Source organism: Vespa velutina, chromosome 2 (assembly GCF_912470025.1).
Source record: "Vespa velutina chromosome 2, iVesVel2.1, whole genome shotgun sequence".
Lineage (NCBI taxonomy): Eukaryota > Metazoa > Arthropoda > Insecta > Hymenoptera > Vespidae > Vespa > Vespa velutina.
In genome coordinates, this window is record NC_062189.1 from 2,276,210 (window position 1) to 2,293,435 (window position 17,226).

The 17,226-nt window shown below is 32.7% G+C and overlaps 1 protein-coding gene across 6 annotated transcripts in view; it reads right to left on the bottom strand.

The window, feature by feature from the left end:
- Positions 1-22: 22 nt before the first annotated feature.
- Positions 23-17,226, bottom strand: part of LOC124957808 (putative uncharacterized protein DDB_G0282129) — a 22,818-nt gene continuing 5,614 nt past the window's right edge. The window contains exons 1-7 of one of the 6 annotated variants that reach the window (XM_047515152.1): positions 10,845-10,954; positions 10,174-10,378; positions 9,179-9,568; positions 8,591-8,907; positions 8,086-8,488; positions 5,806-5,921; positions 23-5,667 (exon numbers count right to left, since the gene is read on the bottom strand). In XM_047515152.1, coding sequence (XP_047371108.1) covers positions 2,626-5,667; positions 5,806-5,921; positions 8,086-8,488; positions 8,591-8,907; positions 9,179-9,568; positions 10,174-10,255 — 4,350 coding nt within the window. In that variant the 5' untranslated portion in view covers positions 10,256-10,378; positions 10,845-10,954 and the 3' untranslated portion in view covers positions 23-2,625. The other 5 variants (XM_047515154.1, XM_047515153.1, XM_047515151.1 and 2 more) reach the window with 5 other exon arrangements.

Sequence of the window (17,226 nt, forward strand, 5' to 3'; positions counted from 1 at the left end):
ATATTATAAAAACGTATATTAATTAATTGCAACTTTTTATTCATATTTTTTAAACAAAAACACAACAAAATTTGAAGTACACTTAACTCCCTTACATTTTTATTTAAATTCAACTAAAATATAATTGTATAGTAACGTGTGACGTTTTTTTTTTTTTTTTATACGACGTTAATATATTAATGCCTGCCACGTATTCGTACGAATGTGTATGCACGTTAGTTGTAACCACGAAAGGAATAAATGAGAGTTTTTCACTTTTTTTTTTTTACTTTTTTTTCTATTTTTTTTTTCTTTTTTTTTTCCTTTTTTTTTTTCTTTTAATATACATCATCAGTTATATATCATGCATGCCCAGAGATAAAATCATTGTCGCCAAGTATTTATTTTCTGTTTTTATTCGCGACTTCGAGCGTAATAATAAGTCTTAAGAGCTCTTTGACAATATTGTTCATTGTTGATCATCAAGGAGTTTGCTTTGAACTGGTTACAAAAATGGCCGCCACAGAATAAGGCACACAATTAATGCAACGCGCATTTAATATAGCGGTATTATTCGCTCCTATCATTAATATACTTTAAAGTGAATGAATTACTATAAATTTTATGGATTATCCTGGAAATAATCGATGCTTCTCATGTACCTTGGAAAAATTAGGATATTGCAGGAACGACTGTCTTCTCTATATATCGCTGTTGCTCCGACATAATGATTATTATTATTTTATTATATTAATATTTAATTATATTATTATTATTAATAATAATTATTATTATTATACCTGACGTCAATATTGTGTATGTATGTGTGTATATGTATGCATGTTTGTTTGTTTGTTTGTTTGTTTGTTTGTTTGTTTGTTTGTTTGGATGAATAGCGCTTTTAAATATATACATTTCTTTGAGGTATGTTTGTATATTATGATATGAGATACATGCGATATTAGTGAACCATACGTTTCCTTTTTCTATTTCATTTTTTTTCTTTTTCTCTTTCAATCGAGATATATATCTTTACCAACCTGAGGTATTTTCCCTTTTTTTTTTTTTCCCCAGCTATATGAAACTAATATATGAATTATGACATAACAACAGCTTCTTTTATATTTTATCTTCTTGCATGTGTAAGTACACATATGCGTATACAAGCAAAGTGTGCATCTATAGTTTCAACTGTATGTATGTATCTATTTCAACGTAACTTTCATCGCTTTTTATTTCTTTCGATTAAACCAGTATAACATGCTCATTGCTGAGCAAAAAACTTATGTACATTTTATATTTTACTTATTTTTTGTTGTTCGTTTTTTTCTTTTTTTTTTTTTTTTTTTTTTCTTCAATGGCTAGGACATAACTACGTAATCTACTGCTTTTTTGTCTTTCCTCTAGATTATTATATATACCTAGCCAAACATAACGCCATAATCATGTCAATATCCATACGTCGCTACTCGAAGCATACAAGAAATAATTGTTTCTGAGCTTTTCTCTCTATTCTCTCTCTCTCTTTTTTCTTTTTTTTTTCTTCATTTAATAATAATAATAATAATAATATAAGCCCCTAGCTTAGGAAATTGAATGAAGCGATAATATAATGAATTTGCGAATATAATCTACAGTTTCTATTGTATGTTCTTTTTTTTTTTTTGTATCTTCCATTAACAAATTTAAGGTATTCCCTAAGCGAAGGTCCTTTAACGTGGTACACGAAGTTGATTATTTAATTTTCATGTAAAATTCGTGGATTAAACGGAGTTTGTAAAAAATATGTCTTTTAGTCATTTTAAGACATAATATAATTCGTTTCGTGCTTACAATGTACTTTTTTTTATTTTTTTTCTTTTAATAAGAAGAAGAAAAATAATCAATGTGTCGTCTTGCCTGTCTCCATTATTTTTGTTTTTCTTTCATATTTTTTACTTTCCTTTTCTTTTCTTTTTTCTCCGTTCTTTCTTTTATTTTTTATTCTTTATCATACTTCATTATCCATCCATTAAATAAAGATGATGTGACCTTATTCAATTAATCTTGCTTCCTGGCAAGATCTTAAAAAATGCACGACCTGCATATTTGTCATCGTAGAAATAAAAATATGTGCAGCAAGTAGTTTCTAACCATTGTGGTAATCGTTAATTCATTGAAAACTGTTAACGTTAATATTTTTTTTTTTTCCTTTTTCTTTTTTTTTTTTCTTTCTTTCTTTCATAATGCATAACACTCGACTGAAGTATTTATGAAATATGACGAGATGAAAAAAAAAATAATGCATAGAATTATTTACAAAAAAAAAAAGAATAAAAATAAAAAGAAAGAACAGTTGTATACGTTTTATCTCCGTTTGTCGCATTTCATTCGAATCATTTCTTGAATCATGATTTTTGTTGTATAATAAAAATATATTAATGCACAGATTATATAATATAATGAATGAATTTCGATCTTCCACTCTCGAGGCAATGATGTAAACATATACATTGATATATATAGTATTCGTGGAAGAAGTAATGTCATAGAAGTATGATCGAGATGTGCAGCCTTAGAGCTATCATTATTCTTTGTTTTTTTTTTTTTTTCAAGACATTATATTTATAACGAAGTTATAACTGTGTCTCCAGTTATTTAAGATTATTATTGAATGCTACAATAAACCGCTTTGCATGATACAGGTCTTTCACTTTCTTGACGATTTAATATGTTATATGGTTGAAAAATTGAATTGGGTGATTTATCCATGTAGCAATTTTCATATACTTCGAAAGCTTCTTCGATAGGTATCTTAAGTTCATCCACAATATTCGTGTCTTTTTCATTTGGCATTATTATTGGAATTTCTTCTCCTTGGTAACCTTTGATCAATTCAACAGAACTATTTGGCACCATTCTGGATTTATTAAATGGCTTAAGATCGAGCTCATTTATTTTGCTTTCGTATGGTTCCTCTTCTATACTCGTAGCACTTCCACGTGCCAATCTGTAATACTTCTGTACATGTTCTACAATAGCTGGTTCAGTTTGAAAATTATCTTCTTCCGCGGCTTCTCCTTCATAAGATGTACCATGACTTTGCAACATTCTCTTTGGAGTTATTATCGGTTCAATAGTTTCTGCTTCCCAACATTCTAATACATCAGGTTCCTCTATACTAACCAATGAAGCCACTGTACTTTCGATTTCATCGTCGTCACTATTACTGTTTTTCTTATCCATGTCTTTTCTCTCTATTTTATTAGTACCAACTATTGTCTTTTTCAAATTTATCTCATCTGTTTGATTAATATTTTTAGATACATTTTCTACATAATGTACGAACTGTGCAAACGGTGAAATCTGAAGCAATTTGCCATCTATCGAGACAACTATTTCTCCTTTCTCAAAAGTTTTTACGTTCATAGTGTCTTCTGCAATTCCTTCATCCTCAGTACTCACATCTATACGTTGTATCTTAACGTTCATACATTCAGCTGGTCTTTTATGAATTTTTCCATTTCTTCTCGCACGCCTCGTGTTGTTCCTTTTTAAATTCATCCGAGAGCTATTAGCAACCCTCATACCCGTAACGCTATCCTTCTCAGTAAATTCGCAAATCCCAACAACATTTTTTTTCAGCAGATTCCTATTTCTCAATTTGTTAGTGAATTTTTCTTCTTCTTCTTCTTCTTCGTCTTCTTGTTTGTGGTCTTCTTCTTTTTCCTGTTGTTGACAAGAATCCGAGGAAGAAAATATAACTTTGTTGAAAATATTTTCGTCTTTATTTACAACACGCCTAGCGAATCTCTCTCCTGACATTTTCTTAATACCTCGAACATACATTGCTGTTTTCCTTTTAGAAATTGCTGATATATCGTTGTTGCATGTCTTATCGTTCTCAATGCTGTTATTAATCTTTGCGAATTCGCTGCAGCTAGCCATGCACGACAATTGATCATAATCGTCGGCGTTGCTATTAAAAGATAGTGCAGGTATGGGGTTGCCTTTCAAGTTTTTTGGCGGCTCTTCGTCCAAATCATCCTCATCCACGCTATCGCTGTCCGAAATAATCACTGACGTCTTTATAAATACATCTGGCGAATTTGCTCTGCGTAACCATTCGGTTACAGCTTCGGTTATATGATATTCAGCCTGATGCGTTTGAGTTTCAAAACCAGAATCATCGTTAGAACCTTCAGCAACGTCCTTGCTAACAGTCTTATTATCGACATAGTCTCTTGCAGTCTCAAATACGGACTCATTCGAAACTCGATCTTCCATTTCGTTTTTATCATTTTTTTCAACAATAGACACGGATTCCAATTCGATCGTTAATGTAAGTTTCTTCGTTTGTGCCTTCTCAATTTCATTTGTTACATTTTCATTGGATTCGACTATTGCATTATTACTCTCATTTAAGTTTAGAACAGGTGTTGTTTCTCTCAAAAACTTTGTATCCTTCGAATTGTACTTCTTCGTAAATAATATCGTTTTTGTTCCCTTTGTATCAAACGATTCAGAAGTTTTTTCTTCTTCTTCTTCTTCCTTCTGTCGAGTATTCAGATTGCTAGTTATTATCATTTCTTCCTCGAGATCCAATTGACTGGACAATCTCGACGATGACGATGATGATGACGATGATGATGACGATGACGATGATGATGACGATGATGACGACGAGGACGAGGACGACGATGATGACGGCGGCGACAATATTACTTTTTCAGAAAGTAACGTATAATTTTCTAAAGATGAAATTTTCATCATTTCCGAATCGTCATTATCTTCATCCGTACCTCTTTGTCCATTTATTAATATATCCTTGTCAGGTTCCGCGTATAATATAGATGAAAATTTATTAACGTCGCTAGTAGATCGTTCGCATATTTTTTCATTGGCACTGAACGAATTATTAGCAACATCTTTAATATCAGTCCTTTGCGACGCTTTACTTTCAGTCCTTGCGTCATTAATTACGTAGTCTGTAATCTCCTCTTTCGTTGAGTTGACTGTTTTGTTATCAGAGAGGTAGTCGGTCAGTCTATTCTCTGGATTAGTCAAAGAGTCAACTTGTTTGTTCGACGACGTCGATACCGACGACGACGACGACGACGACGATGACGACGACGACGAAGACAACAAATCTTCCATGAATGATTCCATATTCGAATCGTATATTTCATTTAATGTCGTCGTTTCCTGTTCTTTGTTATTTGTATCTTTACAGGAAGTATTATAATACTTCGTTTCACAAGAAGTATCATTACCATTCTCATGTATTCCTTCTGTAAATGTATTCGTTCGAAGTAACTGATCGGTTTCTTCGGAAGTATGCTGCTGCTGTTGCGCTTGTTGCTGTTGTTGTTGTTGTTGTTGTTGTTGTTGTTGTTGTTGTTGTTGTTGTTGTTGTTGTGGTGGTGATGGTGATGGCAATGATGGTATCGCAAGTGAAACAGCACGTTCGACAACCGGACGAAGTTGAAATTCTTCGCACTCAGGATTAAGAGGTCGATTCGCCATTGTCGTGGTCGTCGTAGTTGCCGTCTCGGTCTCCGTCGTTGTCGTCGTCGTCGTCATCGTTGTTGTTGTTGTTGTTGTTGTTGTAACCAAAGCTGGACACGTAGTAGACCAAGATGTCCGGGAAGACGATAAACCATTTTCTCCTTCGGAACTGTATTCCTCATCGTCGTCTTCCGCGTTAACCTTAAGAAATTTCAAGAAAGAAAAAGAAAAAAAAAAAAAAAAAGAAAAAAATATATTACTTTATATAGCAAATGATTCTCTTATTACATTATTAAAGATAATATTTGCATTTATAAGTAATAAAATATGTGATCATACCAACGCGAGTCTTCTTTGCTTTCTACTCTTTTTCTTCTTCCTTCTTTTGGTGTACGTTCCCATCATTGTTGTAATATCGGTGGTTCTGATCATTGGTCCTCCTTGTATGGTTACACCTTTTGATACAAAAGAAAACATATTATTTAGAAAGAATAAGGAAGAAAAAAAAGAAAGAAAAAAAATAAATAAATAAAAATGAAAACATATTTTCAATGGATAATCATTCGAAATATTACAAATTAAAGTAATCAAAGGAGTATAAACGGAGTAGTTCTATGAAGGACGATCAAAAGATGAATATGTGCGGTTTCTTTTTTTTTTTTTTTATATAATAACTCATAAAACACCTTTAAAGATTGGTACAATCCTCCTGTGGTATCAATCAGGAGGACTTGCTTGAGGACACGTGGAATGAACTTGGCTTTTTAATGCTTTTCTCGAGAGCTCCTGGCCTCGCATCGACGCCAACGAATATATTTTTATCTAGACTCTATTTTAGTTCTAGGAGCGCAATGCGTAAATTGCTTTGCCAAGTCTCTTTACCGCCGTCTCCTCCTCCTCTTCTTCTTTTTATTCTTTTTCTTCTTTTTCTTCTTCTTCTTCTTCTTCTTCTTCCTCATCTTTATGTTCTTCTTATTCTTCTTCTACTTCTACTTCTACTTCTACTTCAAGGAGGCAACATATTTCAGACGTGCTAAATGTCGACGTAATTTACCGCGAGACTCCTCGTGATCATCGGCATGAGTCAATGGACTTCTAAGATAAGAGAGATGATGGTTTCTCTTTTTGATGTGTGCAACGTGAATCGGCAATGAGAGAACGGGCGTGATCGTAAACGACGAGAGATAATTACATTTATTTGTATACATTTATATGTAGTGAATGAGATGACATAGGTGATGTACCAAAAACATCGTTTTTTGAATACATTTTTTTTTTTTTTTTTTTTAATTTTTTTTTAATTTTTTTCTTCTCCTTATTTTTTTCTCTTTTTTTTCTTTTTTTTTTTCTTTTTTTTTTTTTTTTTTACAAATACGTGACATCGAGTGTGTAATAGGAAGCCGTGCTCTCTTTAAATACGATCGCAAATCAATTGGATTTTTTTAATTTTGTTTTTAAATCATTAGTCTTTCATTATTAACAAGTAAACATTTGTAAGATAGATTAGCCTAAAGATTTGAATAGCTTAATGGTTAAAAACAATCGTCTTAAAAGTGAAAATGATCTTTGTTCAAATTAATTTCAATTCTTGGTATCATCAAAAGGTTCAGAAATTTTTTTCACAAATATCTTACATTAATACAATCCAATACCTTTTCCATTACGATCGTATCTAAGACAAGCTATTTCCCATTTGCGTATTATTACCTTTTACCTTGAATGGGGTAGAGGCACGGTGGTAATAAAACAGCAATGATGTCGATGGACGGGACAGCAGTCATGTATCTGGGTATATTCCTTTCCCCTGGCCGCGCATCCAACCGACACTGTTCTCGTTTAACATTAGAAATAGGTACAATCAAACGTACTATGCCCAATCTTGACGTATTACAGGGAAGGAAGGAGCCGATATTTCTCTCTCTCTCTCTCTCTCTCTTTCTTTCTTTCTTTCTCTCTCTCTCTCTCTCTCTTTCTGTTTTTTTTTCTTCTTTTTCTTTTCCTCTATTTTTTTTAGCTTTTACGATATTTTTATACATCCGTAGAATTAAAAATAAACTTCGACTATACAAACATTTTGTTAACGATCAATTCATTACGAGAGAAAAAAAAAAAAGATAAATAAACTTCTTATGAAAGAATTATAATCTGAATAAAGAGTATATTAAACTTAAGCTTAATCTGATATGTACATATATACACACACATATATACATATGTATACACACACACACATATATATATATAATTTTCCAAGATCATGATGTAATATGTAAAGATACTAGCCGATTGTGCAATGTTACATAAACGATCGTAAAAGAGACACGTTTCGCGCTTCCTTCTCAACGTGCACTTTTTTTTCCTCTCTTCCTCTCTCACTCTCTTTCTCTCCCTCCCTCCCTCCCTCTACATTTCTCTTTATCTATCTCTGTCTTTTTTAATCCATAACAAGACTCTTTATTTCGTCCGTTGTTCCGTCCATCCGTCCGTGAACAGAACGAAGCTAATCGTACGAAGAGCGAATAAAAAAAACTATTCTTAACGATTGAAAATAAGTCAAAAAAACGATATCAATCTTTGGATTCGCATAAACAAGACAGAGCGATTAAATTGTTAACCAACCATTAATGTTGACCAGTGGTGGACCGAACATGTAGTGACCAGGATACATATATGGCTGTGGTATGGCTGGTATCACATGTGGCACGTGGTGTATAGGTGGTTGTTGCATCACAATTGGCTCGAGATAAGGAGCACGACTTCCATCATTATTTTCTTCTATCATTGAACATTGATCCACTACACCATAAAACTCTTCCGTTCGATTATCCTCTTTGACGATTTCTCCTTTTATCACATTAGTTCCTTCTACTTTTTGTTCTTCGACTTCCTCAGCAATGCTTCCATTGCAACTTGCACTTCCTGTACCATTTTCATTCCAAACACCATTAGAATTTTCCACTGGTACTGAAGCATTATTATGTTCTTCCGTTACTACCGCATGACTTTCTGTACTTTGACCACTCTGTTTAAAGAATCATTTAACGTTACTAATTATATTAATTTTTTTTTCTTCTTCTTTCTAAATTCATATAAATATAATAATATCGTATAGAGTCAGTTTCACCTGATAATGAATCTCATTGGAGTCCATCAAGCAATAAGATTGTCCAGATAGTTTTGGTACAAAAGCTGGATTGATCCATTCTATTGGTCTTAAAGGTACCGAACCACATGGGAGAGCCGCAAGGACGCTAGGTCCAATTTGGGCAGGAATTGGTGCAGGTCCAACCAACATCATCGGATATTCGTAATAATAACCACTGGCATGATCATAAAATGTTCCATAACTAATTTGCGCTGTCGGATCAATTGCTGGAGGATATTCTCCAACTGTGCTATCCCTATCCAATAATTGTTGATCCTCTGTTGTTTCGCTGCCATCTAAAATTCATTACATTATAAATAAGATATTAACTATTTGGATGATAATAATTTCAGATGTGTGGACGATGTAGAGCGAACGATAAAAATTAAGAAGAAAAAGAAAAAAAAAGAAGATAAAAATATTAAGAATAACGAATTACCTCTTTCCTAAGATAAATACAAAGACAAAAAACAGAGTTAATTTAATTTTTTACATTATACGTAAGATATTTGGACAAACAAAAAATGGACAATAAAAAAGATTTGATGAAATGCTTTACGCTTCTACCTATACCTCTACCTGCGGTTGAATGCGAGGCTGACTGACTCTCAGTGGTTGATGGTGTAGCACTGGTACTAGTATTACTAGCCCATGGTTTTTTACGGGATAAATAACCCTTCTTGAAGAGAACATCTTGTCTAGGTGTCGTAATCCTCGTATATTCGTCCTCATTGAATATAATTTTAGGTTGGGAAAGAGAACCTGTCGATTCGTCTCTCCTCGATCTCGATGTTCCACTCGCATAATTACTGCTACCACTGAATCCAACAACGCTTCTTCGTGGTTTATATTCAGCCTGTCCATTTCGATCAAAGTTATGAGGGCTCGTGTCATTTTGCTGACCTTTTACGTATCCGTTTCGCAAGCCTTCTTCTTCGTCCTCCTCTCCTGGTGGAGCTATAGAAAGAAAAGATCATTCAATAAGTTCGTTCCAAATAGATTCGAATTTTTTATAATTTTCTTTTTCTATCGCAACCATCGTATATATATATATATATATATATATATATATATATATACACGACAAATACGTTTGGAAGAATCATCGCGACTGGGAGTTATATACATGACGATAGAAAATAAAGTATGTTAGCCTAGATTTCGTGCCAAACGAACGTTTCGAAAACGGTAAGTGTGACAATCACCGAAGGTTCGTTACTACACTATCTTTGTCGTTTTTAACGTGTCATTATTTTGAATGATGAACAAGATTTAACGTTACCATTAAGTTTCTATAGACAATTTCGTATTACTATTAATCATACCTCACTTTCTTTCTATATTAACAAATATATATATACATATACATATATATATATATATATATATATATATATATATATATTAGTGTTAAATAAAACCAAAAAAAAAGAAAGGAAAAGAAGGAAAAACATTTAAAAAGAAAGAAAGAAAAGAACTACAAAAGATGCTCTTTTTTTCATATCGATCAATAATGCGACCAATTTCGCGGGCATTAATTCATGACAATTTGAAAATCGTACCATCTTGGTACCTCGCTAAAAGCAAAACGTGATTGGAGGAGCCGATCACGTGGGTAACCCTCCGTTGTCGGCGCCACTGCATGACTTTTTCCCTCCGCCCTTTTTAAACTTTTCCACAACGTAGAGAAGAATCCGTCTCGCGCACTCAACACGACGTATAAGTTTCTAATAACGCATCTACTTCTCGGTTTTCGATCGATGCGTTCTCCAATGACAAATCATTATTTATTTTTATATATATATATATATATATATAAAAATAAATAATGATTTGTATATATATTTGTATATATATATATATATATATATATATATATATATATATAATATGAAGAAAAATGAAGATGGTGGGGAGGCGAATGAACGGATTTAAGAAATAGGGGGATGGGAAGGAGGGAAAGAAGAGACGAAAAGAAGACAAAATTATTAAAAGAGATCGATCTAACCAGGAACTACAAATTTCGATGTCAATTTTTCTCCTTTTTTTCCTTTCCTTTTTTTTTTTCTTTTTAAATTAATTAATTAATTTTTCTTTCATTCGATCGGATACTTTTATCCGATTTTCTTCTTTAAATCTTTCCCACTCCCTCTCTCCCTCCCTCCCTCCCTCTCTCTCTCTCCCTCTTTCTGTTTCTCTATCTGTCTCTCTTTCTCTCTCTTTCCTCTCTCACCGTTCGTTTGTCTCGATCGTTACGGATGAGTGATAAGGGACGAAAATACACGTAACGAGGATGCAGCGCAATAATGTTTCGCACGCGATGCCCTGAGATCGACTAAGGCTGTGCGCGGAAAGGGGTGAGCGTAGGGAGTCGTGGGGGAGGAGAGGGTAAAAAGAGAGAGAGAGAGAGAGAGAGAGAGAGAGAGAAAGAGAGGAGACGAGGGCGTTCGTAGAGTGTCGTGCGCTTCGGCGGACGTAGCCGATTGGCTACTGTGCTAGCATAGGACTAGAATAGCATTGGAATTAGAATAGAAGACAAGCGATGGTGCGATAGATCCCATCGGTAGAATTCTCGAGTTCAACGAAGGACAATAAATCCTCATACTATATTTCTAACATATTATTTTTCTAAGGCCACTTTTATCATTTTTATCAATTTTTTTTATCATTTCTTGATTGTGTTTTTCTTACATTCATAAAAATTTCTTGAATATATATATATATATATATATATATATATATATATATATATATAAATTTAAATATACTATTAGAAATAATTAGTATAATATTTAGTAATATTTAGATTATATATATATATATATATATATATAAAGATTACTATAACTACTTCTGGTGTAAATGAAACACTTGTCATTTTTTGAAACTAATATGATTAGAATCTGAGTGCTAATCGATGCTAATGTACTTCCACGACGCAAACCTGTAGAATATTCATTCGTTTCTCGAACCAAAGATTAATTTTTGATTATGCTTTTTGTCTTTCTCAGGTTCTTGACCTTCTTCCGTTTATTTTATTTCCTTCTTACACCTTTTTTTTTAATCACTTTACATTATCATCCTTTGTGATATATCACTTTTCCTACTTTCAAATCTTTTTCCTTCCTGTGTCACGAAAAGGTCGATGCTACTACGACGTACGTTTCCTTTATTCCCTTTGACTTTTCTTGTTTCAGCCTAGATTCTCAGTATAGTTGATTAAAGTACATATTCTATAGATATACATAGAGATACTACATACTTTGCTGTGAAACCGTATTAAATTGAAAGAGTACGCGCTTCATTGATCGATCCGTTTGCAGGTAATACTGCATACACACATGTATACCATCCTCCCCTCAACACACCTCCCCAATCCCTCACACACACACACACACACACAGACACGCGCGGATATCCATCGAGAGTTGTATCTATTTATTTAAAAATTAATAAAACAAAGGGGATAAATAAAAAAAGAAAAAGAGACCGTCAACTTTCTTTAGCGGAAAGATCGAAGAAGAAGAAGAATGTTTGTAGTCTTTAGAATATTTAAATATTAATATCTTTTGAAGTTCTTCCGTTTATGATTAAACTTCGTAAAACTGTGATAATGGAGAACAGGGCAAACAACTCTGAGACATTCAAATCGCATCATTCTAATGTTTCTCATAATAGAATCGTAGAATTCAACATCCCTCGAATAAAAAAAGAACAAAAAAAAGCAGAAAGAATTAAAAACGGGCGAGAAAAAAGAAAAAGAAAAAAAAAATTATTTATAATTGTACGTTTGAGAATAACGATAGTAAAACGATAATATATCATGAAAATTTTTTACGATAATAAATGAATTCAAATTACGATTAATAAACGAGATATTATCGCATACTCAATATACATAATAATCTATTTTATAGTGTAAGGTAAAAGCGACCATGCACGGATATACAGATAAAAACGCTCCTCCCTCCTCCCTCATTCCCTGCCTCCTTTCCCCAGAAATGTTTACGCTTAAGAATTTAACGATAACGTTACAATTGTATGAAAAACTTGCCCTCCGTTATCGTCGGTTACTTACGCAACACGTCTTTCCGAGGCCTATCTTTATCTACTCACGTTCGGTTTCTAGAATTCGTGTTAAAATCGGACACATTAGTATAAGTCGAAGGAATGTCTCGAGATTATGATCCATATTATTATACTTAGTGGTTAAATTAACATACCACATACATATATAGGCTTATCGATTAGTAACCGATGATATTTGAATCGATATTCCTTTTACCTTTTGACCCTTATCTCCTCTCCTCTTTTCTCTCATCTCTTTTTCTCTCTTTCTTGTTGATATATCATCTATCTCTTTTTCCGTAATTACAACATCATTACAACATCAACCATACTACATAAACTTTCCTCTTATCGTTCTCTCATTCTTATCGTTTTTCTGTTTCATTTTCCTTTTCATTCTCTTTCACAGCTTTCTTACCTCCTTCTATTTAAAAAAAAAAAAAAAAAAAATATTGCCATTTCGTTTTACGATCGATCGTCAATCGTTGCTCTTGCGAAATCATACTATTGTTATAATGCTATGTACGTATATACCTTTGAAAATTGCTAATATTACATAGAAATTTAAAGCATCGGTCGAAACGAATCATGCAATAAAGTACTACTTATATACGATTATACACATATACACACGCGTCAGTGGTTACGCATACACTTACACGCATCATGAATACGGTTATCGAAAATAACGTACATACATACATGTATATTTGTGTGTGTGTGTGTGTGCGTATGTGTGAGAGTCATTCGATAAGAAAGGTACATGACGTTCAAAGCACCGAACACGATCGATGCTCGATTATTACGTAATTGATCTTACTAAATCTTATCGATGGCTAATTTCGACGAGTTGAAATTATTTCAGGGATGATTACCATCCGAGAACGAGAAGTAGATGCACACAATAACAAAATATTCTTTATGTAGAAGAAGAAATTAGAAAATTGGACAGAAAGAGAAAGAGAGAGACAGAGAGAGAGAGAGAGGGAGAGAGAGAGAGAGAGAGAAATAGAGAGAGGAAGTGAAAGAAAAGAAGAATAAATGAAAACAGAAGTTAAATAATAATAATAATAATAATAATAATAATAATAGTGAATAATAAAAAAAAAATGGTAGAAAAAGAAAATAAAGAAATAAATATGAGAAGCAAGAAAACACACACACACTCACACACACACACTCTCTCTCTCTTTCTTCTTTTTTTTCATATACACTACTTCTATCTCTGTCTCCTTTCTATTTCTTTTAACTTTAATCAACGTACGTAGCTCTTAAACACTATTTTCTTCCTTCTCTCTCTCTTTCCTTTTCTTCTCTCCATTTTCAACGGGAAAATAAAATGAAAGGAAAAAGAAAAAAAAACGAAATAAAAAAAAAAAAAAAGGACAGATTATGTCCGTTGGAAAATTCCGTTATTAAGAGTTATTAACTCGTCAAATCCAGGAAAAAAAAAGAGAGAGAGAGAGAGAGGGAGAGAGAGAAAAGAAAAGAAATACGAAAAACGATTTGCGAAGTGGCGTATACGGTGGTGGTGTACGCCACACTGGTTGCCCCCTCAACAACAAAATCCTCCTCTCTTTTCTCTTCTCACCCTTCGATTTTCTTCCACGAGCCCCGGCGACTGTGCGAAGCAAAACGATTTTCCATCTACCGCACCCTCCGCAGTCCTTCTCCTCTCCTTCTCCTCTTTCGCTTCCACCTCTTCTTCCTATTTCTATTCCTTCTCTCCCTCTTTCCCTGATCCCTAAGTAAACGAGCGCGCGCGCGCAATGCTCCACCAAATGCACGTCCTCCTCTTGCGCCCTCCCCACCCAACCCATCCACCCTCTTTTCCTCTACGATATACCGACGACAATGTTGCGCAATTCTAGGATTATTTCTATGAACCTCAAACAAGACTTTTCCTAATTAAAATTATTTTTCTCATTTTCTTCATTTCTTTCTTCGTTTTTATTTTTTTTTTTTTTTCTTTTTTTTCCCCCTCCAATAATAATCAATCAAACGAAATTTGAAATTGTTCCGCGATTATTGTTGGATATATAAAATTTGTATCTGGGTATTGTAGAGGGATAATCGACAATGACGATAGTCAAATAAATGAATGAAATTAATTCAGGATTATTTTAAGATTTTCATTGGGATTTTTTTAATGAAAAAAATAATTTCTTTCTTTTTCTTTTTATAATCGATTCAAATCAAATCAAACACTTTTCTTCTTGTGATAATAATAAAAAAAATTCTGAAAAAAAAAAAAAGAAAAAAAAAAAAAGAAAAAAAAAAGAAAGAGAAAAAATTGTGAATTTCGTTTTTCTGTCTAATAAACAAATTTCGTATTTGGACGTTTGCATAATTGACGATAATGATCAATAAGATAAGAAAGAAAAAGGCAGGAAGAGGAAATCGAAGAATCGAATGATATCCCAGTGTGTCCTCTCTCCTTTTATAGCCTGTGCCTCTAGAGACAGAGACTCTAGAAATTCTACTAGGTGTGAAGATACCATCCGATAAATAGAGACGACTGTGTCTTGCGGCTCGCTCGCTCGCGCGCGCGTTTCGCTTCTCTGAGGAATTATATAACTGCGGCCTATGCCGAACGAACGAACGAACGAACGAATAACGACGACGACGACGACGACGACGACGACGACGAACATCACTTTACTTTGTAGTAACCGAGTAATTATGTAATTCGTTCCGACAGACGGCACTAACGGAAGATAAAGCGAAGAGCATTGCCAAAATGCATATCACTTCTTTATAAACTTTGTTTATATTAATCCATGAGAAGTTAAAACAATGTTTTGTAGAAACGTACATATATATATATATATATGCATGTCTCTTGGTATATATGTATGTATATAGGTACATATATATCTGTGTATGTATACATATATATATATAGGTGTGTGCATGTATCTTTTAAAATCTTATATATATATATATATATCCATTTCTTTTGATATAAATATTTTTCCGTATTTAATAAAAAAAAAGAAAAAAAATTTTATATATATATATATATATATATATATATATATATAATATATACGTAGGAAAATACAATACATATATCATAAGTATAAATAAAAATATATTATTATAATATATGTAATATATATTTTTTATATAATATATTATATATATACACATATATATGACATAATATATTTTTATATTAATATATTTAACTTCTAGTTATATATAAATATATTCGTTTTCTTTTCCTTTATATAAAGCAGATATGCATATGCATACGTACACCTATAGATATTATTTCTTCTTATATCGTAAATGAAATCGAAAGGGACACGCCCGTTGCTATGGTATCGTAGTAGATATAGATCCCTTCTTTCTTTCCCTTTTGGCAATCGAGATTTGAACTTGTGCCACAACGAAAAAGCCCTTTTCCCTTTCCCGTTAGAGTCAACCTCATTGATCAATAGGTTACTCTAGAAGGAACAACTCTCTCACCTTTCTGCTTATATACACGCCTCGACTTTCTAACAATATCTCGAATAAATAGATTGCTACAATGTTTTCATTTTCTTTCTTTCTTTTTTCTTCGCCCCATATCGTAAGAAATGATTTGAAAATATTTACGTATTACGACAATATAAATTTATTACGAATCGTAATAAGAAACGTGTCAAGTTCAATGCAATAACTTTAATCGTCTCGATCGAAACGATAAAACAATAATTAATAGTAATCGGATAATGAAAATTGAAACGATGATTTAACGCACGGTCTTTTGGGTCTCACCCAAGTGCTCGAGAATCGTTTTTAAAATGTCCGCCATCGCTCGGTACCATATGTACCAGATATTTTGAAATAATAGTTTTTGAAATATGGATGTCCGTATGATGGTATCAGTATTATAACTATTTAACAGATTTATCAAATTAATGAATGTTACGATGAAATATTAAAGAGAGCAATATACGTAGACGTATTAGTTGATTATTATTGAATTAATGTTATCGATTATTATTATTGTTCAATTATGCACCAGATTATTATAAGTTAGCTGAGTACTAATGTTTTTCTTTTTCTTTTTTCTTTTTTTTTTTTTTTTTTTTTTATTTTGTCGAAGCACATACTTCAGTTTCTAAGTAGAATTTCATTTAATAAATTCATTTAAAATAAACGTGTATTGAAAAATATATTTTAACATTAGAATATTCCCTCCGAACGAAATTAAGGTAAAGTACTCTTTATCATAAATCAGGCCCCATTCGGACTGTCCTTTTTAATGAAAACATTGGCGACCTTCGATGCGATTCATTTGTTAGAAAAATTGATTTCTAAAGCGCTATAAAATTTAATTTATTCTTGTAAATTTTTGTTCTGCTTATTTTTCTCTTTCCTTTACTTTTCTACACTTTTTTTTTCTTTTTTTTTTCTTTTTTTTTTTTTTTTTTTAATTGGTATCACCAGAATAAGAATGGCTGGCGTCTAACTATTGCCATCGTACTGAACGATGACAAATGTTAAGGATAGCCGAGGCATAAGTGATTTGGAACGTCGGACTATTATAGAATGGT